We start from the raw sequence: 24,345 nt of genomic DNA, 5'->3' as shown, positions 1-24,345 counted from the left end.
ATTCAAGTCGTTCAGAGCCTCAGTGATCCCTCTGTGATGGCGTTGAAGATCTCCTGAGTCATGGGTATGTACCCCTGACTGTCATGTAAGAAGAATAATGGGTGTTTGACGGCTGTGGGGTCGAAGCCCTCCGCCGTCAGCTGCACCTTCATCGGTTTGTACGTCCCGGTCACTGCCAGTTCATCCTGAGGAGAAAGAAATGGTTATTTCATGATTAATCATGGGAGATCACTGAGACGACGTCGACACTCAACACGATTTTTCTCACCTGTATGCGAATGAAGCGTGGTCTTGCGTAGCTCGGCAGGTAGCTTTTGACGTACTGATATATAGCATTTCCATCAAAGTCCGTGTTTTCTTTCAGCTTCAACGCTGCCATCCCAATTCTGCCTTCATGACCTTGGTTAAAAAAAAAAAAGAACTTAATTACATCGAATTCGAAGAGCTTTTATAGTTGTTGTTGTAATAAATAGAAGACCCACCTGGCACTTTCACACCATAGACATAAGCCTCCTCCACAAAGTCCAGAGTGACCAAATGGTCAACCACCTCCGTGGTTGCCACATTTTCTCCTTTCCACCTGTATTAGATGAGGAAAACACAAAGTAAATAACTCCATTTATTAGACAAGAATCAAATGACTCCTTCAACTGTTCAACCCCGCCTGGCAGTGTCTGAAGACACTAAAATCAGAAACTATTTTTAATTAAAAGTATAATTTTTCTTGCATCTTAAATTAATTTTCCTGTGACAGAATTTGTTGATTTTTTTCCAAAACTAAAGTAAATGCAGCCAGGATTATTTTTTGATAATAGTATATGAAAGTATTTGCGCGGCATCCACACGCAAAGTTACAAGCATTCGAGCGATTGAGGCTGTGTGAATATGGTTATCTAATGGACAAAGAAAATTTTTTCAGCACGCTTATATTTAAACGTTTTCCTGCCTCCAAAAGCAGACGCACTGACCTGAAAGTGTCTCCAATGCGATCCTGGAAGTACACGAATCCCTCCTTGTCAATCCGGAGCAGGTCGCCACTGTTGAAGTACACGTCTCCCTTCACAAACACGTCCCGCAGCTTCTTCTTCTCCGTCTGCTGCTGATTTTTGGCGTAGCCGGCAAACTGCGACCTCGACGAGATCTTCCCGACAAGCAAACCCGGCTCTCCTACGAGCCAAAGCAACCAAACGTCACGAAGGTTTTAGCAGGAGCGTCCAAAGCTCAGGACGGGAGCTGAAACTGCGGAGGGGACCGGCTCACCCACTGGGACTTCAATGCAAAAGCCTTTGGAGTTTCGGACCGGTTCCTCTTCCTCTGTGTTGTACCTGATGAGGGCATATGGAGTAGCATTCTGCGAAACAATTTTGAAAAAAAAAAAAAAGTCAAGGAAATGACGGTAATTCACTGGGACTGGCCCCAGCTCCTCACGACATCAGTCTCGAACATTTTGTAACTCAATCAGCCATCGTAATGTTGCTAATTGCTTGAGAAAACCAGACGGGTGTTTAAACTCCTTCTGTCCTCCTCTTACTTTGTGGAGAAAATGCACCCTGCCAATGGCCCCGACTTTTCCGACGTAGTTGACAAAGCCAACGTTTGCCTCAGTCGCTCCGTAGCATTCACAGATATGAATGTCCCCAAATCTCTGCAAGAATTCAGTCCATGTGTCCGTCCTGATGCCGTTCCCCACAGCCAGCCGGACTTTGTGATCCCTGTCACTGTCTCTCTTTAACGGAGGCAAGACACAACACACAGCGTCGTGTTGAAGATGAGCTGCTGATGAACGTGTATTGACACATTTATTTGATGGAAATATGACTTTATACTGATTTTTACCTGTGGCGAGTTGCAGAGATAGCGCATGATCTCTCCGATGTATTGAATGACAGTCACATTGTGCTTCCTGCAATCATCCCAGAAGTTGGAGGCGGAGAATTTACGTCTTAAAACTACAGTGAGGCCTAGACATAAAAGGGACACACGTTTCAGCGAGCATAGCTGTTGACACCAACAGCTCGGGAAGTGTTGTGAACTTTGAACATTGGCCTTGAGGACGCTTAAACACAAACAGCACAGCCTGTTATTTGAGGTCATATGCTTTCATAAACTCTGTGCTATCGCCAGGACACATTTGGGCGTTCAGTTGTGGGCGTTTCATATATTACCGCTGTTTATGGCTCCAGTGAGTCCCATCAGAAAACCAGCGGTGTGGTAGAGTGGCAGGTAAATGTAGATCACATCATCTGAGCGTATGCCGGCAATACATAGAAGAAAGGTTGCCATCCACATCTTCTCGTGGGTAACTACAGCTGCCTTGGGTAGACCTAAAAGTAAAGAGGAGCCATTAGAAACGCGCAACTTCTGACACACTCGATCCTCTTTATGAGCAAATTATGAAATCAGATCGGAGGTCAAGGTCAGACAAACACCTCAGATTACCTGTGGTTCCAGAGGTGTAGATGTATAATGCAGGACTCTTAATCGTCAGATTTGCCCTCAGCTGAGGGGAAAGCGGTTGATCCGAGGCGTTCTTGATTTTGTCACAGAGGCTGTCAATGCCCTCCACGTCGCAGTGCTCACTGAGGATAAACACTCGGACTCCCTTCTCCTTTAGCGTGGGCAGAACTTCCTCCACGGCTCCTCGCAGGTCTGAGAGGGAGACACCAGAAAACTGCTGAGACCTTAATGGGGGTCAGAGCCACGGCGATAAACTGGGATGTGAGGAACGAGTGGGACGGAGCCAAATAAAAGATACCTTAAAAAAAATTTTTTAAAAGTGCTCCTTTCTGGAGACGAAAAGCATTTAAATAGTGAACTATAGTTCAATGTAGCAATTTTCAATTTTCAATGTATTGTAACAATCAATATTATACATAAAACATAGAAATTAATATTATGATGGGTGATGACCTTGTGGTGGGCTAATTATGTTTTCCAATAATACATGTACAGACATATTTTGTGTAGATTTTATTTGTTGTTGCTGCAATTGTGTTTTCATGGCATATTTTCACAGAGCAAAAACTATTAAGAAGTTTCTCATTTGAGAATTTCACACTATGTTTCTATTTCAATCGTGATCTCACTGTTCCTGCAGAACTGGAGGATGGGTGTTTGTTCATTTTAACAAGAGACAAGCTGCTACTTTCCTGCACAATTTCCTGCTTGTATATCTTATGTGTTTTATCCTTATAATTATCATTGTTGCTTTGGTCTGGGACAGGTGCTATACACATTTCACTGCACATTATATTGTGTATAATTGTGCTTGTAACAAATAAAGGTCTTGACTTCACAATCTTGTACACAGTTTATACACTTCAGTATCAAAAGGAGGCTGGAACTGATCCAACCCACAGTAAACCCTGGACTGGTTGACCCGTCTTTCAGAGTGCAAACACCCCCCCCCAAAAAAAAGACATGGTAAAATTCACTGGCACCTTTAAAGTTATCGATTATCCTCAAATGCATGAAACTGTTGGAAATTAAAAACCTTTATTGTCGTTGCTATAAAACAAGGAAAGTTTGTCGGTGCACAGGCAAACAAAGCAAACTCCAAAACAGAAAGCATCCCAAGCTTGAACTCAAACCAAGAACCTGGCACTCTCGCCTCACAGTGAAACTATCCAGGGTTCGAGTCACACCTTCGGGTCTTTCCGCAAAAAGTGTTGCATTGATACAGTTTATTCTGGTTTCCTCCCACAATCCATAAACATGCCTTTGCGGTTAATTTTTGACTCCAGATCGCCCACGGGTGATAAATGTTTCTTCGTGTACTGGACTACATGGTATTATAAAAGACTGGCAACTCATCATGGCCGTCGGTAAAGGCGTTTCAACATACTGAAAGCCAGCGTAGTTGCCAATCAAAGTAAAAGCCTGTCATGGGACATGAAACATGAAGACGCAACACAACAGGGACAGAGTAGAACACAGGGTTAAACCAGTGATTCCCAACTGAGGGGACGAGAATGGAATCATAGATTGTCTTAAATATCATGTCAATATTTAATGTGGCAATACATTAATACGCGGGTGAAATTTTTTTTTTGTGTGTGTGTTTCAGCTGAAACCCGGTATCATGAAGTTGCCGTCCCGTTTGGGTACTGTCACGCACAGATCTCCGTCTCATGACCTCAGACACCAGCGATCCGGGAAATCTCCAAAAGCCACTCCAATCTCTGTGTGAACGTACCGGGGAATCGCACCCACAGCCCCGCATGCTTTCTGGCCAGAAGTTTCCTTCTTAATATTTAATTTTTGATAATTGATTAACATTAAGTAATGAATCACTTACTTTAGGAAACTGGTAATGAGTAAATAACTTACAGTCATTTAATGCTAATGACCAGACGTAAATCCCAACACTGCTACTACAAAAGAGTTCTTAAATATCACATGAGCAAAGGCGTTATGCTGGTCCAAAAAATAAAGTTACTGGTATTGATGGCAGTAATATCAGTCTTGGTGAGGGTTGCGGGGAGAGCAAAATATACACAAATCAAATACGTTTTTGTCTGCTTGCACCAACAAGGCGATTGTCTTAAGGTCCTCTGTGGGTCCAAGAATATGACCAAGAATACAACTCGAAACAAGCATTAAACTTAAGTATTGTTTTGAAAAACCCTTTTCTTTAAAAATGTGGATGACTGGAACAAATTGAACTGAACATGCGTGAATAAACAAACAACATTCTATAATTGTCACCATCAGCTTCAAATTAGAAAAGAGCAGATATCATTTTTTTCCTGAGACAAACCCACTTTTTCAGACCTATAAAATATATCCGGCACCTTGAGGCAGTACGCATTTGGACTGTGGCTCGGTTGGTGGACCGGGTCGTCTCTAAATTGGAAGGTTGCAGGTTTGATTCCACATGTCAAAGTTTGTCTTGAGCGAAGCACCGAACCAAAACACAACCTCACTGGATGGATGGCCTGGGAGTCTTCAGTGGCTGTCGCCTCTACTGGTGTATTGAATGTGATGATTTTTCTACTCTACACCATCCATCTCCTATTCCACTATATGTTCAGGGTTGCTGGAGCCAATCGCAGCTGTCTCCGGGTCGCCAGTCTATCACACACACAGACAGGAAACCACACTCACACACACCTAGGGGCAATTTAAGGTCACCAATTAATCTCACAAGCATATTTTTGGATTGTGGGATGAACATGAGTAAACACACACACACCTCCCTTTTTCAGACCAATACAAAATATATTCAGATGCATATGGCTGTGGCTCGGTTTATCTCAATCCAAAAGTTTAAGGGTTCAAATCCCCATCTGTCAACATGCCAAAGTGTCCTTCAGCAAGACACTGAACCCCCAAAAACTGCTAGTAATGGATGAACTGAGCATCATAAATGGAAAGCCATGTGAATATGTGTGCGAACGGGTGAATATTGACAATATTGACAACATTGATTGACAATTCAAAGCGCTTTCGGGACTGATCAGGCGGTGGTAAAGTGTTGTACTAGTGCAATCCATATAAAGAGCAAATACCATTTTTTTTTGTAGGAAAATAGCCCCATAAACATAGAATCAAATAAATTAAATTCAAAATTAAATTCAAAATTAAATCAAATTTTGTTTTATTTTATTTAATTGGCCACTCTTCGCCAGGACACGGGACTCACCAGCCCCAGCCACCAGGACTTTGGCGTCGCAGCAGGAGAAGCAGTGCAGCAGGGACTTGGACCGGAGGTTACAGTTGATGAGGGCCGCGGTGCAGCCCAGCTTGGCCGCGGCCAGCCACAGCCAGACGAACAGCGGCTCGTTCCCCAGCAGCAGGGCCACCGTGTCGCCCTCCCGCACGCTCCCGGACAGCGCCCGGGCCACCTTGTTGCTCTCCCTGTCGGCCTGGCGGTACGTGAAGGTGCTCCCTTCGAACACCAGGAACGTCTTGTCGGGCTGGCTCGCAACTTTGTCCAGAAAACTGTCCAGGACGCCGTAGAACTTCTTGTGGATTTTGCTCAGACGCACGCCGACGCGAAGCGCGGCGATTGCGTAATTCAGATCGTGCGTAAAATAAGGGTTTCTCAAATACAGCATGAGAGGCAAGACTGCCAGAAGGGTGAAAATAATAATCATCATCAATGCAGCCATCGTTTTGTCGGAGGCTCGTCTCTCGGTGCAGCCGCCGGTCTGAGCTCGAAAACGTCCAGGTTTTGATTGACGTGTCGAATCTTGAACTTTGAACAACTGTTTTTTTTTTCTTTCCCCGTGTTGGAGCATCAACATTTGTTTAAAGGGACCACCAGCTGTCCCGAGTCCCGACCGATCACCTGGTGAACTGGGAGCTCACTTAAGAAGCCGGAGGGGGGGGGGGGGTGTCTCAGTGGGGGGCATGGCTTCATTGTTCATTCAATGATTGGAGTTTTGACCAGGTTAACAAGGTTTTATTGCGTTTCATGATCAGATCCAGATCATAATGTCCCTCTTTGTTGCACGAGGTGATCCAGGGGTCGGTGGGCGGGACTGGAGGCTGGATTCTGCACGCTGATTGGAGGAGCTGTGTGATTGACAGCGACTCGGCCATCTGGAACTTTCAATTCCTTCAGTGTATCAACAAGGGGCGTTCGGGGGCACCTTGGGCCTCCCAACACAACACCCATATATATAGAGAGAGATTTTTAATTTCTATTTTCATCAACTCCTGTTTCTGTTTAACATTTTCTTTGTGTCTGTACTTGTGCTTTAAATGTGTTTTGAATGTGTTGTATTGTTTGGGGCTTTGTTTAAAAAAACACCGCTTGGGACAACAATAACGTTTATCTTATCTCCTAATCTCCAGTAATCTCTCTCTCTCTCCTTCTATCCTCGCAGGTGTGTCAAAGTCAGATCCTGGAGGTCCGCAGCCCTGCATGTTTTCGCATGTCTGCCATCTTTAACAGACTTGAATATCCTGATGGTTCACCACCACATTCAGCACAAAGCCAGACAACGAGCTGCTCATTGCAATCGGCTGCACTGAAGCAGGGAGACATGGAAAACGTGCAGGGCTGCAGCCCTTGAGGAACTGAGTTTGACACCCCCTCCCCGGAATAGCAGAAAGCCAAAACCTCTGATCCTGGTCCTGGAACGTCTCAAAATGTGGTTGTTTTTTGTTTTGTTTTTTGTGACAGTTCTCTTATGTACAAACATATATCATGGTTTCTGCAGATTAGTTTAAATTTCTGCAGAAGCAAAGAAAATACAGGAGTGAATTGTTTTCCTGTTTAGTTTCCCTAAAGTTTATTTGCAGAAAGAACAACCTCCCAAGTGATTCAGTGCAAAAGAAACGCCAAAACTACCTTAATAATGATAAGCAATCAATCAAACTGTATTGCTATAGCCCTTTACAATCACCCAGTGGTATCCAAAGTGCTGTACAACAAAGCTATAAAAACAATACATTAAGAAATAAATAGGAGATAAAACAATCCACTGAGAAATCAGAAATACTTGTTTTCAGTTGCTCCACAACACAAAGGCAACCAATGAGGCATTGACTGAGGCGTGTAGGAGGGCACCTATAAAGCCCCGCTGAGGGTTGAGGCATCTTTCATTTTCCATTGACGAGCAAACCGAGAGGTGGATACCTGCACTGCTGCAGCCGTTGGATTTCACTTGGCAAACTCACTATTACGTTGGACAATGCTGCGAGTAAGATGTCTGAGAGGAGGTAACAGGGGGGCCGAGGCTGCCCATCTGATCGGAGCCATGGTTGGTATCACGGTGGTTTCATGTCTTATCTTCTCTCTCTCTTTCTTTACTATTATTTTTCATTCATATTTCAGAAACAACTCTTTTGTTTTATTTTGGGGGGTTTAAAAGAAGAAGAAAAAGAGGCACATTTGATAAAAGATTGTTGTCTTCGCTCGTTTGATGATGAGAAGATTTAAAATTTCTGCATTTCTGGCAAATTGCAAAACATTGGGGGGTGAAATCCAGTTGACTGAGTGCAGCTGCATGGCACATATTTGGTCCTGAGCCGGTGGAGCCCTTCTATATTTGCAGATAATGTGTATTAACACAAATTGGCATCAAATTAATGCAGGCATTTTATTATGTGGTATGTAACACCTTCCTCACTAAAACTTACCAAATCACTCAATTTACGCCCTCATACTGTAACCTGATTATTGTCATGCAATCTTAATCTATATCACCTGTAATTTCACTTCATGTACAAATAAATCATAAATTCTGTACAGCAACTTATAATCTAATTTCTTAATCACACCCAACAGAAAACCAAATCCGTTGATCCTAGAGAGAGAGAGCGAGCGAGAGAGACCTCGTGATCTCAGTTTGTATGTAATAAAAAAGTTCCAGATCAGCTATAAGAGTAGAACACTGGGTCCTTGGAGGAATGCTCTCTGCTTAACAAAATACTTCCATCAAAAGAATCTGCAGAATCCATTTAGTTTACTTTGTTAACCCACCTGCTACTTCAGATACAAGCATTCTGCCACTTTGTGCCACAAACAAACTACAAATTAAACTAGCTGCTTATTAAGGGAAATTCAACTTTATTTATATATCACATCAAATTAATGCGGGCCTTTAGTTATGTGGTATGTAACACCTTTCTCACTGAAACTTACCAAATCACTCAATTTACGCCCTCATACTGTAACCTGCTGACTGTCATGCAATCTTAATCTATATCACCTGTAATTTCACTTCATGTACAAACAAATCATAGAAATTCTATACAGCAACTTATCTAATTTCTTAATCAAATCTTGATCAACGTAAAACAAAAAAATGTAACCTACTTTTCCAGCACAAAAGTTTTTTTTGTGTTTTGAAAGTAACTTTCTCCCTTCTCAGTTTGGTCGGTCAGTCACTGGCTGGGTGCAGAGGGCTTTTGAGAGCTCTTCCAGTGCAACAGCAGTTGAAGAGGAACATGATACTGAGCCAGTGCAGCAGGAATGCCCTGTGTGCAGCCACAATGAATGGGACCTTCTTGAGGAGGTGATTGTGGGCCGAGCTGACAATGCCCGGGTGCCTCCATTCACTGTGGAAGTGAAAGTAAGTCAAGTTTTTATCTGACGCACAGCTTGAAAGTCACATGAAATTATTGAAATTGTAACTGAGAGAAGTATCAGACTGACTGCGGGTTGTCATGTTGTTAACAGGCTAACACAATTGCGAAATATTGGGGCTTCTACCAGAAGTATGGGGGTCAGTCTTTTCCTGCGGACCACTTGAAAAAAGCTGTTGCTGAGATTGATGAAATGTGCAATATTCTGCATCATGAAGGTGTCACAGTGAGGAGGCCAGAGCCCATCGACTGGTCTCTGCAGTACACAACTCCTGACTTCACATCATCAGGTAAAAAGTCAGAAATTGTTCAACATTTGCTCTGTAAAATCATATCATCTGTATCTGATGATGCTGGGAACAGCAAATTCAACTATTCTCCACGACATAATTCTCTATTGAATCATTTACAGGCATGTATCCAGCCATGCCTCGAGACATCCTTCTGGTTGTGGGGAATGAGATAATTGAGGCTCCGATGGCCTGGAGGGCTCGTTTCTTTGAGTACCGAGCCTACAGACCTTTGATCAAGGAGTACTTCAGAAAAGGTGCCAAATGGACCACTGCTCCAAAACCCACCATGGCTGATGCCCTGTATGATCAGGTGAGGCAATTTCTTATTGGAACACCAGTGCTGCAATGTTTTACGTTTACAGTTACACCTTCATTAAAATACCTTGTATAGGTTGTCTATGTGAAAACCTGAGTACTTTGCCCTTTGCAGTATATTGCACCAACATGTGACAATGGACTACATGCAGTGACTGTATAAATCATTGTTTCGTCTTTCAGGACTACCCCATTCGTACAGTGGAGGACAGAAACAAGTTGGCTGCCGAGGGGAAGTTTGTGACCACAGAGCATGAGCCCTGCTTTGATGCTGCAGATTTTATCCGAGCTGGGACGGACCTGTTCGTCCAGAGGAGTCAGGTATGAAGACTGCAGAGATGTTCTCAGTCACGGATGAGACTAAGCCATAAATGACATGCTGTCCTTATGAGAACCTGTCAAACTTTATTGAGAATTCATGCTGTGTCTCCACATGGTTTTTACTTTCTTGGCACCAACAAGCAAAGACTCATAGTTTTGCAAATTTGTCAAAAATGTAAAACTGAATTAATCAGTGTCAAATGCCTGGGCTTCATGATTTGGCACCAACTAGGGCTTTAATTATGTTCTGATACAGGCCCAACAAGTAGTAGTCATCTTTTAACCGTCATTTATTTTTCCTCTTGCTTTGCACCGCTGAGAATTGAAAGACTGCTCATCCCCAGAGATTACATTTTTTTTATGGGGAGTTCACAAGCTTTGTCAGGTCAACACTTTTCTTAATCTGTCTGGTATTTCTTGAGCACAACTGCAGGTTTTGTTCCATTGACACAAGAACAAACCACCCAGCAAGAACATCCTGATTCAAACAGACTTTATTGGAAATTGCAGCTGTTGGGATTTATGGTTGGTGATTAGCTTTAAAAATTACTGTAAGTAATAGATTACTGAAAGTAATTTATGAAAAATTTTAATTATTAATGGACGGAAACTGTCCTTTACTCATTAACAACTTCTAGAGTAATTTAGTAATTACTCAAAAGTTAATAAATTATCCAAAATAATTTATTAATGAAAAATTATTAATTTGAATAAATTGATTATTTATCAAATAATAATGGAATTGGGGCACCACCAGCTAAACTGGAAATAGCTAACACCAAATATCAGTCTTATTTGTAAAAAGGGTTATTTAAGTTAGTTAATATTCCTGTGCAAAACAATATTAAATAACAAGGAAGGTGTGAGATTCGAGCACAGACTGTTACAAACCAGTGAATTGCCAACAATAAATACACTAATTACCAGGAAATTGATCAATTCAGTGAAAAGGCATTTATTAACAAAAATATATTAATTCAGAAATTAATCTCGATCAGTTAACACACGCGGCGGCGGGATACTTGCAGCAAGCTGGATTTGACCAAGTTGCATTTCGGACACCCGCTGTGTCTAGGTCAGGTTCGACCAATTATATGGCTTTTTGTGGTCAGGCAGGTTTAAATTCAGTCAACCACTAGTGGTTGTTCACTCTTGCATGCTGTACAAGTTGAAAGACCCTTACTATTTATAGGCACTCAATGGAATGCAGTTTTAGAGAAAATAAACTTTTAGAAAGTGTACAACTGATAAAAAATACAAGTGTTTATGTTGGTAAATATTCTGTAATTTGGTGATGAATTGTTACTGGATCCACTGAACTCTTTCACCACCTGTAAACTGTTGACAAGTACAATTGTGCAATATAATTTGCACAAAAGTACAAAAACTGACTCGACATAGTCATTGGGTGAATGTTACAAAGACGACATGCTGCCACTTTTACTAGTTTGTGTGGGTATGTAAATAACCAAATATGATGTCACCACTTTTCCACCCACATTTTTAAGTTCAACAGATCAGTCAGGGAAAGTTTAAGTTTGAAAAATGAAATTGGAAAGGATTGGCATCTTCAATGAATTCACTCAGTAAAGTCAAGTTAAATCCAGTTAAGTCTTTAAACTTGAGGAATTTAAAGTGTGCATCATGATTGTGGCAATAAACGCTGATTAAAACACAGGATCTGACTACTTATATGAATCAGATATGTTTGTCATGCCGGCAACTTTGTTGTACTGCAGAATTCAACAGTTTACAAATGAAAATGCAGTAGTGATTCGTCATTCAGACCTTTTGACTCCATAATGTCCTTTTAAAGGTTACAAACTACATGGGAATCGAGTGGATGCGTCGTCATCTGGGCCCCAAATACAAGATTCACATCATCTCATTCAAGGACCCAAACCCACTGCACATTGATGCAACTTTCAACATCATTGGGCCGGGTTTGGTGCTGTCAAACCCCGATCGTCCATGTCGCCAGGTATGGCATGATACCGTATTGTGATTAATTAAATTTTGAAGACAAACCCACAGTGCATTGATGTTCTTGCTCTTTGTCCCCCACCTCAGATTGAGATGTTCAAGAAGGCTGGCTGGACTATTGTGAAGCCTCCAACTCCTCTCATGCCGGATGGTGGGTTCTCAAACAGAAATATCTCTGACATATGAAAGCTATAGATCTTTATCTATTTAAAAATGTACAAAAAAAAACAAACAAACAAACCCAAAAACCACTTTGTTCTCAGACCATCCAATGTGGCTGGGCTCCAAATGGCTGTCCATGAACGTCCTCATGCTGGATGAGAAACGTGTCATGGTTGACGCCAATGAAAGCACCATTCAGAAAATGTTTGAAAACCTTGGTGAGTCAATGATCCTCCAGCGTTTCACGTAATTAGGATAATCTGTTAAATTAGACGTTTTGATTCCAGTTTTGCATGATTTGGGAGTTTGATGCAGTTTAATGATGTGTATATGTGCTTTTTCATGCAGGTATCAAGACCATAAAGGTGAACATTCGTCATGCCAACTCCTTGGGTGGTGGCTTCCACTGTTGGACAACCGATGTCCGCCGCCGTGGTACCCTGCAGTCCTACTTCCATTAGCCTTGCCAGAAATGGGCAGTTTCTATTGAGCTTTGAAAATTAAAGCATCAGTCTGGGGTCGTATGACAACCGTAATGAACCATTTTTTCTGCCAATCCATCAACGGCAAACACGCTGCTAAATGAGAAGCAAAACCTTTTGCAATCATCTAAAACTGCAATTTGTTTTTGTATTTGGTCTCGTCAGATACATGTTGATGGCTTTGACATCTGAGAGCCATAGCTTTGAGGACAGTCTGGGCCAGTTTTATGCTACTAGTCTTTCACCAAACTGCTTTGCTGCTTTTGTGTGCAAACACTGTCTTAAGAATGCGTGAAGTTTTCTGGTTTATTATTCCTTTTCTGGAGACAAAATGTAATTGACATGTCTGACTGTCCTGATGCCAATTAAAATAATCCTTTCAAAGAATAGTGTGTCTTGACAAAGGAATGTTTTGTATTACTGATGTGCGATTAAATGAGACTAGAATAACAGGTTCTTGCGTGGAATCATTTAAACTTTGAAGGCTGTACCCAGGAGGAGAGAGAAATGTGGAACATGCTTGGGTTCTGCTTCTTCTAACAATATGCAAACGTAAACATTACTTCTTTAAGCAGAAGTAGTACCAATGCTTGTACCAACTGCACTTTTCCTGAAATGCATAAAAGTATTTTTTTTTTATTGACTCTTTTGCTGTTGGTGGAAATCCATTGTTGTTGTAGATAAACCAATAAATCATGTGATACCATTGGGAAAAAAAATGTTTTATCACAAAAACAAATCTTTCATTTGACCATGTATAATGCTACTGTAGAATTTGTCACCTGCTGTGTTCAAATAACTAACTTCCTCATAGGAACGAGTCAGTTGTAGGATTATAAGGAATACAAAGTACACGACTGTGTTAACGTTTGACGTTACGGCAAGTTTATTGTTGAAACTTATTCTTTTTCCAAATTTATAGCTTTCTGACTGATGAAATTCTTTATACAGTGACAAAGAACACATTCTTCATTACTTCCCATCTCTAATCATATACATGCGTCATATAACACCTCTTGCATGGATCACAGCCGGAAACCATTTCAAACAAAGATACTTCGGCAATAATGTACATTTGTTAAAGGCAAAGGGCCACAGTTGAGTTTTTGATGTCTGTTTATTTAGCCGGTGTAAACGTCTTAATGAAATATAAATGAAGGAGCTGCTGCGTGTGCTCCTAAGCTAAATCAGTTTGTGCAGGTGAGGACCAGTGATGCCTGTTAAACACGGTAATTAATAAACTGCATTCAGAACATCTTTAATCAAAATGTGTTTACAAAGTAAACACTATCTGAATTTGCCAAAACGTAACTGACATATCTATGGTCCACAGTGACACCTATTGGACTTAAAGAGTACAAACCCACAAATTACCCAAATAAGTGTCATTTACATTTACAGAAATTACAGTAACTTGCACCATTGAAACAATAACACACTTATCTTAAGGGACTGACACACTATATGCTAAACAGAGAACCTTGTGTGTGTGCAGGATTTGAATCTCTGCCCCAGTCAGTCTGTCTGGCCTATCCTTTTCTCTACTCTATCCCGTCACCCCAACCAGAATAGCAGAACGTTTTTCCTTTCCACGGTCACTTATACTTGCTCATGTGGATCTGTGGCGTTTGTCTCTGTAAAAAAGCATCTGTGTGACTGTGTTGAATTTGGTGGTATATAAATAAAGTTGAACTGAATTGAGTATTAATGTTTCCCTTAATAAGCAGCTAGTTTATTTTATAGTTTGTTTGTGGCACAAAGTGGCAGAGTGCTTGTATCTGAAATGTGACAGATGGGTTAACAAAGTGAACTAAACGGATTTCGGTGTTCTGCAGATTATTCAGCAGGATCTGGAAGTATTTTTTTATAAGCACATAGCATTCCAGTACCCAGCATTCTTCTCTTTCAGCTGAAAAAATGTACACACAAACTGAGATCATTATACCTGGGACACACAAGCACACACACTAAAGGATTCAACTTTCCTCCTCTCAATTGTATTTTCTTATTGGAGTAGATATTCGCTTGAAAAGCTTCAAACAGAAAGATATGTACTCCCATCATTACTTTCAAACAAACAGATGTCTTAAATGGTTTAGCCTTGACAATATTTGATTACCATGTACCTCCAATTTATCAATCAAATATTATTTCTCAATTATTATTGAAGCATGAAATCAATTTGTAACAGCAAAGAGACCAAACCCAGCAGGCTGCTTCACTGCTGCTCAACATAAACAGGCCTGCTGTCTATCCTACTCATGCCAGAAACCAAACTACATATTTTCTGCTTTCAGCAACAAAACAAACATTTCTTATCAATATAATTTCGGTTCATCCATACCAGTAGGCAGTAGCTCCTTCATAGTTTGGCCCAAGCTGAACAGATAGTCTCTCCTCTGCCTAAAGACTGAGGAAGGAGTTCTCAATCAGCTGGCGTTATGTGGATTTTCCTCTCCTCAACATAGAAGCAATAATACTGCTCCACATGTCCTCCAGGTGTCATGGTTTCTTTGACTTACACTGACTCAACACACGCACACCGACACATACCCACTCGTGCCCGTCTATAATATCCTGGCAGCCCCTATAATAAACGACGCTTTATAAGAATCGAGAGCGTCATTTGCGTGTCCTGACCGTCTGACCGAGGTCCATTTATATTTCATTAAGGCTTTTAAACAGACACAAACAAAAAATTCAACTGTGGCTCTTTGCCTTTAACATGTACATTATTGCCCAAGTATCTTTGTTGAAAGGAGTTTCTGGCTGTGATCCATGCAAGAGGTGTTATTTGAAGCATGTATATAATTAGAGATGGGAAGTAATGAAGAATTTGTTCTTTGTCACTGTACAAGGAAGAGTTTGTCAAAAAGCTTTAAATCAGGAAAAATGCTACATAATTTAAGTTGCTGCACGCCACACATTTTAACCCAGTCATGTACTTTGTATTCCTTTTAATCCTAAAACTGGCTCTTTAGTTTTAACTTCTATGAGGAAATTGGTTATATTAGCACAGCAGAAGAAAAAAAGTCTAAAGTAACATATGTGATCAAATACAAGATTTGTGTTTTATTATGTTTTTTTTTAAATGGAAATCACTCAATTTATCTACAACAATGGATTGCCAACAGCAAAAGGGTAATAAAAAAAAAAGTTGTGTATTTCAGGAAAAGCACAAGGCTTTTTATTTACTTTTAAATTAAAGTTAATCAGTACTTTTTTCCCAAACACTTTTTATACACAAGCATTGGTACTACTTCTGCTTCAAGCAGCATCATGTTTACATTTTCATACTGTGAAAAGATCTGTCCATTTCTGTTCCATATTTGTCTCTCCTCCTGGGTACAGCCTTAACGTTCAAATGACCAGCATCCACACAAGAACCTGTTATTCTAGTCTCATTTAATCGCACATCAGTAATACAAAACATTCCTTTGTCAAGACACACTATTCTTTGAAAGGATTATTTTAATTGGCATCAGGACAGTCAGACGTGTCAATTACACTTTGTCTCCAGAAAAGGAATAATAAACCAGAAAACTTCATGCATTCTTAAGACAGTGTTTGCACACAAAAGCAGCAAAGCAGTTTGGTGAAAGACTAGTAGCATAAAACTGGCCCAGACTGTCCTCAAAGCTATGGCTCTCAGATGTCAAAGCCATCAACATGTATCTGACGAGACCAAATACAAAAACAAATTGCAGTTTTAGATGATTGCAAAAGGTTTTGCTTCTCATTTAGCAGCGTGTTTGCCGTTGATGGATTGACAGCAAAATATAGTTCATTACGGTTGTCATACGACCCCAGACTGATGCTTTAATTTTCAAAGCTCAATAGAAACTGCCCATTTCTGGCAAGGCTAATGGAAGTAGGACTGCAGGGTACCACGGCGGCGGACATCGGTTGTCCAGCAGTGGAAGCCACCACCCAAGGAGTTGGCATGACGAATGTTCACCTTTATGGTCTTGATACCTGCATGAAAAAGCACATATACACATCATTAAACTGCATCAAACTCCCAAATCATGCAAAACTGGAATCAAAAGGTCTTGTGCGAAAATTACTAATTTAACAGATTATCCTAATTTCTTGAAACGCTGGAGGATCATTGACTCACCAAGGTTTTCAAACATTTTGTGAATGGTGCTTTCATTGGCGTCAACCATGACACGTTTCTCATCCAGCATGAGGACGTTCATGCACAGCCATTTGGAGCCCAGCCACATTGGATGGTCTGAGAACAAAGTGGTTTTTGGGTTGGTTTTTTTTGTGTGTTTTCTTTAAGTACATTTGTAAATAGATAAAGATCTATAGCTTTCATATGTCAGAGATATTTCTGTTTGAGAACCCACCGTCCGGCATGAGAGGAGTTGGAGGCTTCACAATAGTCCAGCCAGCCTTCTTGAACATCTCAATCTGAGGTGGGGGACAAAGAGCAAGAACATCAATGCACTGTGGGTTTGTATTCAAAATTAAATTAATCACAATACAGTATCATGCCATACCTGGTGACATGGGCGATCGGGGTTTGACAGCACCAAACCCGGCCCAATGATGTTGAAAGTTGCATCAATGTGCATTGGGTTTGGGTCCTTGAATGAGATGATGTGAATCTTGTATTTGGGGCCCAGATGACGACGCATCCACTCGATTCCCATGTAGTTTGTAACCTTTAAAGGACATTATGGAGTCAAAAGGTCTGAATGACGAATCACTGCTGCATTTTCATTCGTAAACTGTTGAATTCTGCAGTACAACAAAGTTGCCGGCATGAAAAACATATCTGATTCATATAAGTAGTCAGATCCTGTGTTTTAATCAGCGTTTATTGCCACAATCATGATGCACACTTTAAATTCCTTAAGTTTAAAGACTTAACTGGATTTAACTTGACTTTACTGAGTGAATTCATTGAAGATGCCAATCCTTTCCTATTTCATTTTTCAAACTTAAACTTTCCCTGACTGATCTGTTGAACTTAAAAATGTGGGTGGAAAAGTGGTGACGTCATATTTGGTTATTTACATACCCACACAAACTAGTAAAAGTGGCAGCATGTCGTCTTTGTAACATTCACCCAATGACTATGTCGAGTCAGTTTTTGTACTTTTGTGCAAATTATATTGCACAATTGTTTGCAGGTGGTGAAAGAGTTCAGTGGATCCAGTAACAATTCATCACCAAATTACAGAATATTTACCAACATAAACACTTGTATTCTTTATCAGTTGTACACTTTCTAAACATTTATTTTGTCTAAAACTGCATTCCATTGAGTGCCTATAAATAGTAAGGGTCTTTCAACTTGTACAGCATGCGAGAGTGAATAACCACTAGTGGTTGACTGAATTTAAACCTGCCTGACCACAAAAAGCCATATAATTGGTCGAACCTGACCTAGACACAGCGGGTGTCCGAAATGTAACTTGGTCAAACCCAGCTCCCCGCACGTATCTCGCCGCCACGTATTTTAACTGATCGAGATTAATTTCTGAATTAATCAATTTTTGTTAATAAATGCCTTTTAGCTGAATTGATTGATTTCCTGGTAATTAGTGTTTTTATTGTTGGCAATTCACTGGTTTGTAACAGTCTGTGCTCGAATCTCACACCTTCCTTGTTATTTAATATTGTTTTGCACAGGAATATTAACTAACTTAAATAACCCTTTTTACAAATAAGACTGATATTTGGTGTTAGCTATTTCCAGTTTAGCTGGTGGTGCCCCAATTCCATTATTATTTGATAAATAATCAATTTACGGTATTCAAATTAATAATTTTTCATTAATAAATTATTTTGGATAATTTATTAACTTTTGAGTAATTACTCAATTACTCTAGAAGTTGTTAATGAGTAAAGGACAGTTTCCGTCCATTAATAATTAAAATTTTTCATAAATTACTTTCAGTAATCTATTACTTACAGTAATTTTTAAATCTAATAACCAACCATAAATCCCAACAGCTGCAATTTCCAATAAAGTCTGTTTGAATCAGGATGTTCTGGCTGGGTTGTTTGTTCTTGTGTCAATAGAACAAAACGTGCAGTTGTGCTCAAGAAATACCAGACAGAGTAAGAAAAGTGTTGACCTGTCAAAGCTTGTGCACTCCCCATAAAAAAATGTTAATCTCTGGGGATGAGCAGTCTTTCAATTCTCAGCGGTGCAAAGCAAGAGGAAAAATAAATGACAGTTAAAAGATGACTACTACTTGTTGGGCCTGTATCAGAACATAATTAAAGCCCTAGTTGGTGCCAAATCATGAAGCCCAGGCATTTGACACTTTGATTAATTCAGTTTGACATTTTTGACAAATTTCCAAAACTATTTATGAGTCTTTGCTTGTTGGTGCCAAGAAAGTAATAACCATGTGGAGACACAGCATGAATTCTCAATAAGGTTTGACAGGTAAGGACAGCATGTCATTTATGGCTTCGTCTCATCAGTGACTGAGAACATCTCTGCAGTCTTCATACCTGACTCCTCTGGACGAACAGGTCCGTCCCAGCTCGGATAAAATCTGCAGCATCAAAGCAGGGCTCATACTCTGTGGTCACAAACTTCCCCTCGGTAGCCAACTTGTTTCTGTCCTCCACTGTACGAATGGGGTAGTCCTGAAAGACGAAACAATGATTTATACAGTCACTGCATGTAGTCCATTGTAACATGTTGGTGAAATATACTGCAAAGGGCAAAGTACTCAGGTTTTCACATAGACAACCTATACAAGGTATTTTAATGAAGGTGTAACTGTAAACGTAAAACATTGCAGCACTGGTGTTCCAATAAGAAATTGCCTCACCTGATCATACAGGGCATCAGCCATGGTGGGTTTTGGAGCAGTGGTCCATTTGGCACCTTTTCTGAAGTACTCCTTGATCAAAGGTCTGTAGGCTCGGTACTCAAAGAAACGAGCCCTCCAGGCCATCGGAGCCTCAATTATCTCATTCCCCACAACCAGAAGGATGTCTCGAGGCATGGCCGCATACATGCCTGTAAATCATTCAACAATGCAGAAGTTTGTCATTGAGAATAGTTGAATTTGCTGTTCCCAGCATCATCAGATACAGATGATAAGATTTTACAGAGCAAACGTTGAACATCATCTGACTTTTTACCTGATGATGTGAAGTCAGGAGTTGTGTACTGCAGAGACCAGTCGATGGGCTCTGGCCTCCTCACTGTGACACCTTCATGACGCAGAATATTGCACATTTCATCAATCTCAGCAACGGCTTTTTTCAAGTGGTCCGCAGGAAAAGACTGACCCCCATACTTCTGGTAGAAGCCCCAATTCTTCGCAAATGTGTTAGCCTGTTCACAACACGACAGCCCGCAGTCAGTCTGATACTTCTCTCAGTTACAATTTCAATAATTTCATGTGACTTTCAAGCTGTGCGTCAGATAAAAACTTGACTTACTTTCACTTCCACAGTGAGTGGAGGCACGTGTGCGTTTTCAGCTCGGCCCACAATCACCTCCTCAAGAAGGTCCCATCCATTGTGGCTGCACACAGGGCATTCCTGCTGCACTGGCTCAGTAACATGTTCCTCTTCAACTGCTGTTGCACTGGAAGAGCTCTCAAAAGCCCTCTGCACCCAGCCAGTGACTGACCGACCAAACTGAGGAGGGAGAAAGTTACTTTTAAAGCACAAATGGCAGTTTTGTGCTGGAAAAGTAGGTTTAATTTTTTTTTTTTTTTTACAGTGATCAAGATTTGATGACGAAATTAGATTATAAGTTGCTGTATAGAATTTCTATGATTTGTTTGTACATGAAGTGAAATTACAGGTGATATAGATTAAGATTGCATGACAGTAATCAGGTTACCGTATGAGGGTGTAAATTGAGTGATTTGGTTAGTTTCAGTGAGGAAGGAGTTACATACCACATAATAAAATGGCCACATTAATTTGATGCCAATTTGTGTTAATACACATTATCTGCACATATAGAAGGGCTCCACCGGCTCAGGACCAAATATGTGCCATGCAGCTGCACTCAGTCAACTGGATTTCACCCCCCAATGTTTTGCAATTTGCAAGAAATGAAGAAATTTAAAATTTTCCCATCAGCAAACGAGTGAAGACAATGTTTTCTTTAATCAAATGTGCCTCTTTTTTTCTTTTAAACCCCCCAAAATAAAACAAAAGAGTTGTTTCTGAAATATGAATGAAAAATAATAGTAAAGAAAGAGAGAGAGAAGATAAGACATGAAACCACCGTGATACCAACCATGGCTCCGATCAGATGGGCAGCCTCGGCCCCCCTGTTACCTCCTCTCAGACATCTTACTCGCAGCATTGTCCAACGTAATAGTGAGTTTGCCAAGTGAAATCCAACGGCTGCAGCAGTGCAGGTATCCACCTCTCGGTTTGCTCGTCAATGGAAAATGAAAGATGCCTCAACCCTCAGCGAGGCTTTATAGGTGCCCTCCTACACGCCTCAGTCAATGCCTCATTGGTCGCCTTTGTGTTGTGGAGCAACTTGACTTGAGAAAACAAGTATTTCTGATAATTTAACTTGATGAGCAAATTGAATGACTGTGATTTAAGCTTATTCACTCATAATATGTGCAGGATTTGAATCTCTGCCCCAGTCAGTCTGTCTGGCCTATCCTTTTCTCTACTCTATCCCGTCACCCCAACCAGAATAGCAGAAAGTTTTTCCTTTCCACGGTCACTTCTACTTGCTCATGTGGATCTGTGGGGTTCTTCTTCTTTTCACAATATACAAATGTCAACATTACTTCTTTAAGCAGAAGTAGTACCAACGCTTGTGTCTAAAAAGTGTTTGGAAAAAAGTACTGATTGAACTTATTTACTTTAAAAGTAAAAAAAAAAAAAGACCTGCACTTTTCCTGAAATGCATAAAAGTATTTTTTCATTGACTCTTTTGCTGTTGGTGGCAATCCATTGTCATTGTAGTTAAACCAATAAATCAAGTGATACCATTGAAAAAAAGATTATCACAAAAACAAGCAAATCTTGCATTTTACCATCTATAATGTTACTGTAGAATTTGTCACCTTCTCCTGTGTTCATATAACTAACTTTCTCATAGGAACGAGTCAGTTGTAGGATTAAAAGAAATACAAAGTACACGACTGTTTTAAAATGTTTGACGTTACAGCAAGTTTATTGTTGAAACTTATTCTTTTTCCAAATTTAAAGCTTTCTGACAGATGAAATTTTTTATACAGTGACAAAGAACACATTCTTCATTACTTCCCATCTCTAATCATATACATGCGTCATATAACACCTCTTGCATGGATCACAGCCGGAAACCATTTCAAACAAAGATACTTCGGCAATAATGTACATTTGTTAAAGGCAAAGGGCCACAGTTGAGTTTTTGATGTCTGTTTATTTAGCCGGTGTAAACGTCTTAATGAAATATAAATGAAGGAGCTGCTGCGTGTGCTCCTAAGCTAAATCAGTTTGTGCAGGTGAGGACCAGTGATGCCTGTTAAACACGGTAATTAATAAACTGCATTCAGAACATCTTTAATCAAAATGTGTTTACAAAGTAAACACTATCTGAATTTGCCAAAACGTAACTGACATATCTATGGTCCACAGTGACACCTATTGGACTTAAAGAGTACAAACCCACAAATTACCCAAATAAGTGTCATTTACATTTACAGAAATTACAGTAACTTGCACCATTGAAACAATAACACACTTATCTTAAGGGACTGACACACTATATGCTAAACAGAGAACCTTGTGTGTGTGCAGGATTTGAATCTCTGCCCCAGTCAGTCTGTCTGGCCTATCCTTTTCTCTACTCTATCCCGTCACCCCAACCAGAATAGCAGAACGTTTTTCCTTTCTACGGTCACTTATACTTGCTCATGTGGATCTGTGGCGTTTGTCTCTGTAAAAAAGCACCTGTGTGACTGTGTTGAATTTGGTGAAATATAAATAAAGTTGAACTGAATTGAGTGTATTAATTTGTCCATTAATAAGCAGCTAGTTTATTTTTTTTGTAGTTTGTTTGTGGCACAAAGTGGCAGAGTGCTTGTATCTGAAATGTGACAGATGGGTTAACAAAGTGAACTAAACGGATTTCGGTGTTCTGCAGATTATTTGGCAGGATCTGGACATATTTTTTTTATAAGCACATAGCATTCCAGTTCCCAGCGTTCTTCTCTTTCAGCTGAAAAAATGTACACACAAACTGAGATCATTATACCTGGGACACACAAGCACACACACTAAAGGATTCAACTTTCCTCCTCTCAATTGTATTTTCTTATTGGAGTAGATATTCGCTTGAAAAGCTTCAAACAGAAAGATATGTACTCCCATCATTACTTTCAAACAAACAGATGTCTTAAATAGTTTAGCCTTGACAATATTTGATTACCATGTACCTCCAATTTATCAATCAAATGTTATTTCTCAATTATTATTAAAGCATGAAATCAATTTGTAACAGCAAAGAGACCAAACCCAGCAGGCTGCTTCACTGCTGCTCAACATAAACAGGCCTGCTGTCTATCCTACTCATGCCAGAAACCAAACTACATATTTTCTGCTTTCAGCAACAAAACAAACATTTCTTATCAATATAATTTCGGTTCATCCATACCAGTAGGCAGTAGCTCCTTCATAGTTTGGCCCAAGCTGAACAGATAGTCTCTCCTCTGCCTAAAGACTGAGGCAGGAGTTCTCAATCAGCTCATCAGCTGGCGTTATTATGTGGATTTTCCTCTCCTCAACATAGAAGCAATAACACTGCTCCACATGTCCTCCAGGTGTCATGGTTTCTTTGACTTACACTGACTCAACACACGCACACCGACACATACCCACTCGTGCCCGTCTATAATATCCTGGCAGCCCCTATAATAAACGACGCTTTATAAGACTCGAGAGCGTCATTTGCGTGTCCTGACCGTCTGACCGGTGAACGTCACCAATCCACCAGCAAAACTCTCCGTTAGTACTCCTCACCTGCACGAACTGTTAATTTTACCAATGAGCAGCTCCATTTATATTTCATTAAGACTTTTAAACAGACACAAACAAAAAATTAAACTGTGGCTCTTTGCCTTTAACATGTACATTATTGCCCAAGTATCTTTGTTGAAAGGAGTTTCTGGCTGTGATCCATGCAAGAGGTGTTATTTGAAGCATGTATATAATTAGAGATGGGAAGTAATGAAGAATTTGTTCTTTGTCACTGTACAAGGAAGAGTTTGTCAAAAAGCTTTAAATCAGGAAAAATGCTACATAATTTAAGTTGCTGCACGCCACACATTTTAACCCAGTCATGTACTTTGTATTCCTTTTAATCCTAAAACTGGCTCTTTAGTTTTAACTCCTATGAGGAAATTGGTTATATTAGCACAGCAGAAGAAGAAACATTCTAAAGTAACATATGTGATCAAATACAAGATTTGTGTTTTATTATGTTTTTTTAAAAATGGAAATCACTCAATTTATCTATAACAATGGATTGCCAACAGCAAAAGGGTAATTAAAAAAAAAAAGTTCTGTATTTCAGGAAAAGCACAAGGCTTTTTATTTACTTTTAAATTAAAGTTAATCAGTACTTTTTTCCCTAACACTTTTTATACACAAGCATTGGTACTACTTCTGCTTCAAGCAGCATCATGTTTACATTTTCATACTGTGAAAAGATCTGCCCATTTCTGTTCCATATTTGTCTCTCCTCCTGGGTACAGCCTTAACGTTTAAATGATCAGCATCCACACAAGAACTTGTTATTT

General features: G+C 40.1%; 3 protein-coding genes across 3 annotated transcripts; 1 reads left to right on the top strand and 2 right to left on the bottom strand.

The window, feature by feature from the left end:
• Positions 1 to 11: 11 nt before the first annotated feature.
• LOC308131324 (long-chain fatty acid transport protein 2-like) lies at positions 12 to 6,113 on the bottom strand (the record flags this gene model as incomplete). Its single annotated transcript, XM_080498044.1, has 10 exons — positions 12 to 185; positions 269 to 399; positions 483 to 580; positions 969 to 1,167; positions 1,261 to 1,351; positions 1,532 to 1,726; positions 1,837 to 1,961; positions 2,166 to 2,324; positions 2,440 to 2,649; positions 5,645 to 6,113. The coding sequence occupies 10 exons, from the start codon at positions 6,111 to 6,113 to the stop codon at positions 12 to 14; spliced, it is 1,851 nt and encodes a 616-aa protein (XP_080354170.1).
• Positions 6,114 to 7,643: 1,530 nt separating this feature from the next.
• Positions 7,644 to 12,574, top strand: LOC308132386 (glycine amidinotransferase, mitochondrial-like; the record flags this gene model as incomplete). Its single annotated transcript, XM_080499468.1, has 9 exons — positions 7,644 to 7,712; positions 8,826 to 9,026; positions 9,134 to 9,329; positions 9,452 to 9,642; positions 9,831 to 9,968; positions 11,785 to 11,949; positions 12,039 to 12,102; positions 12,215 to 12,331; positions 12,462 to 12,574. The coding sequence occupies 9 exons, from the start codon at positions 7,644 to 7,646 to the stop codon at positions 12,572 to 12,574; spliced, it is 1,254 nt and encodes a 417-aa protein (XP_080355594.1).
• A 3,483-nt stretch (positions 12,575 to 16,057) lies between these two features.
• LOC308133979 (glycine amidinotransferase, mitochondrial-like) lies at positions 16,058 to 20,957 on the bottom strand. The gene is made up of 9 exons (XM_080501552.1): positions 20,835 to 20,957; positions 20,021 to 20,221; positions 19,718 to 19,913; positions 19,402 to 19,592; positions 19,076 to 19,213; positions 17,104 to 17,268; positions 16,951 to 17,014; positions 16,716 to 16,832; positions 16,058 to 16,570 (listed from the first exon to the last, which is right to left on the bottom strand). Exons 1-9 carry the CDS (start codon positions 20,901 to 20,903, stop codon positions 16,458 to 16,460), a joined length of 1,254 nt encoding a protein of 417 aa, XP_080357678.1. The 5' UTR covers positions 20,904 to 20,957; the 3' UTR covers positions 16,058 to 16,457.
• Between the last annotated feature and the right edge of the window lie 3,388 nt (positions 20,958 to 24,345).

Source organism: Blennius ocellaris (genome assembly GCF_963422515.1).
Source record: "Blennius ocellaris genome assembly, chromosome: 1".
Classification (NCBI taxonomy): Eukaryota; Metazoa; Chordata; class Actinopteri; order Blenniiformes; family Blenniidae; genus Blennius; species Blennius ocellaris.
The sequence above is the reverse complement of the archived record's forward strand: the minus strand, read 5'-3'. Positions and strand labels throughout refer to the sequence as shown.

What these genes read in the sequence shown, in the direction of transcription:
- LOC308133979 (XM_080501552.1), bottom strand. Translation starts at nt 20,903, where the DNA reads ATGCTGCGAGTAAGATGTCTGAGAGGAGGTAACAGGGGGGCCGAGGCT. An exon ending in TCCTGACTTCACATCATCAG is followed by an intron (nt 19,593 to 19,717) that starts GTAAAAAGTCAG and finishes AATGATTTACAG; the next exon opens with GCATGTATGCGGCCATGCCT. An exon ending in TGTTCGTCCAGAGGAGTCAG is followed by an intron (nt 17,269 to 19,075) that starts GTATGAAGACTG and finishes TGTCCTTTAAAG; the next exon opens with GTTACAAACTACATGGGAAT.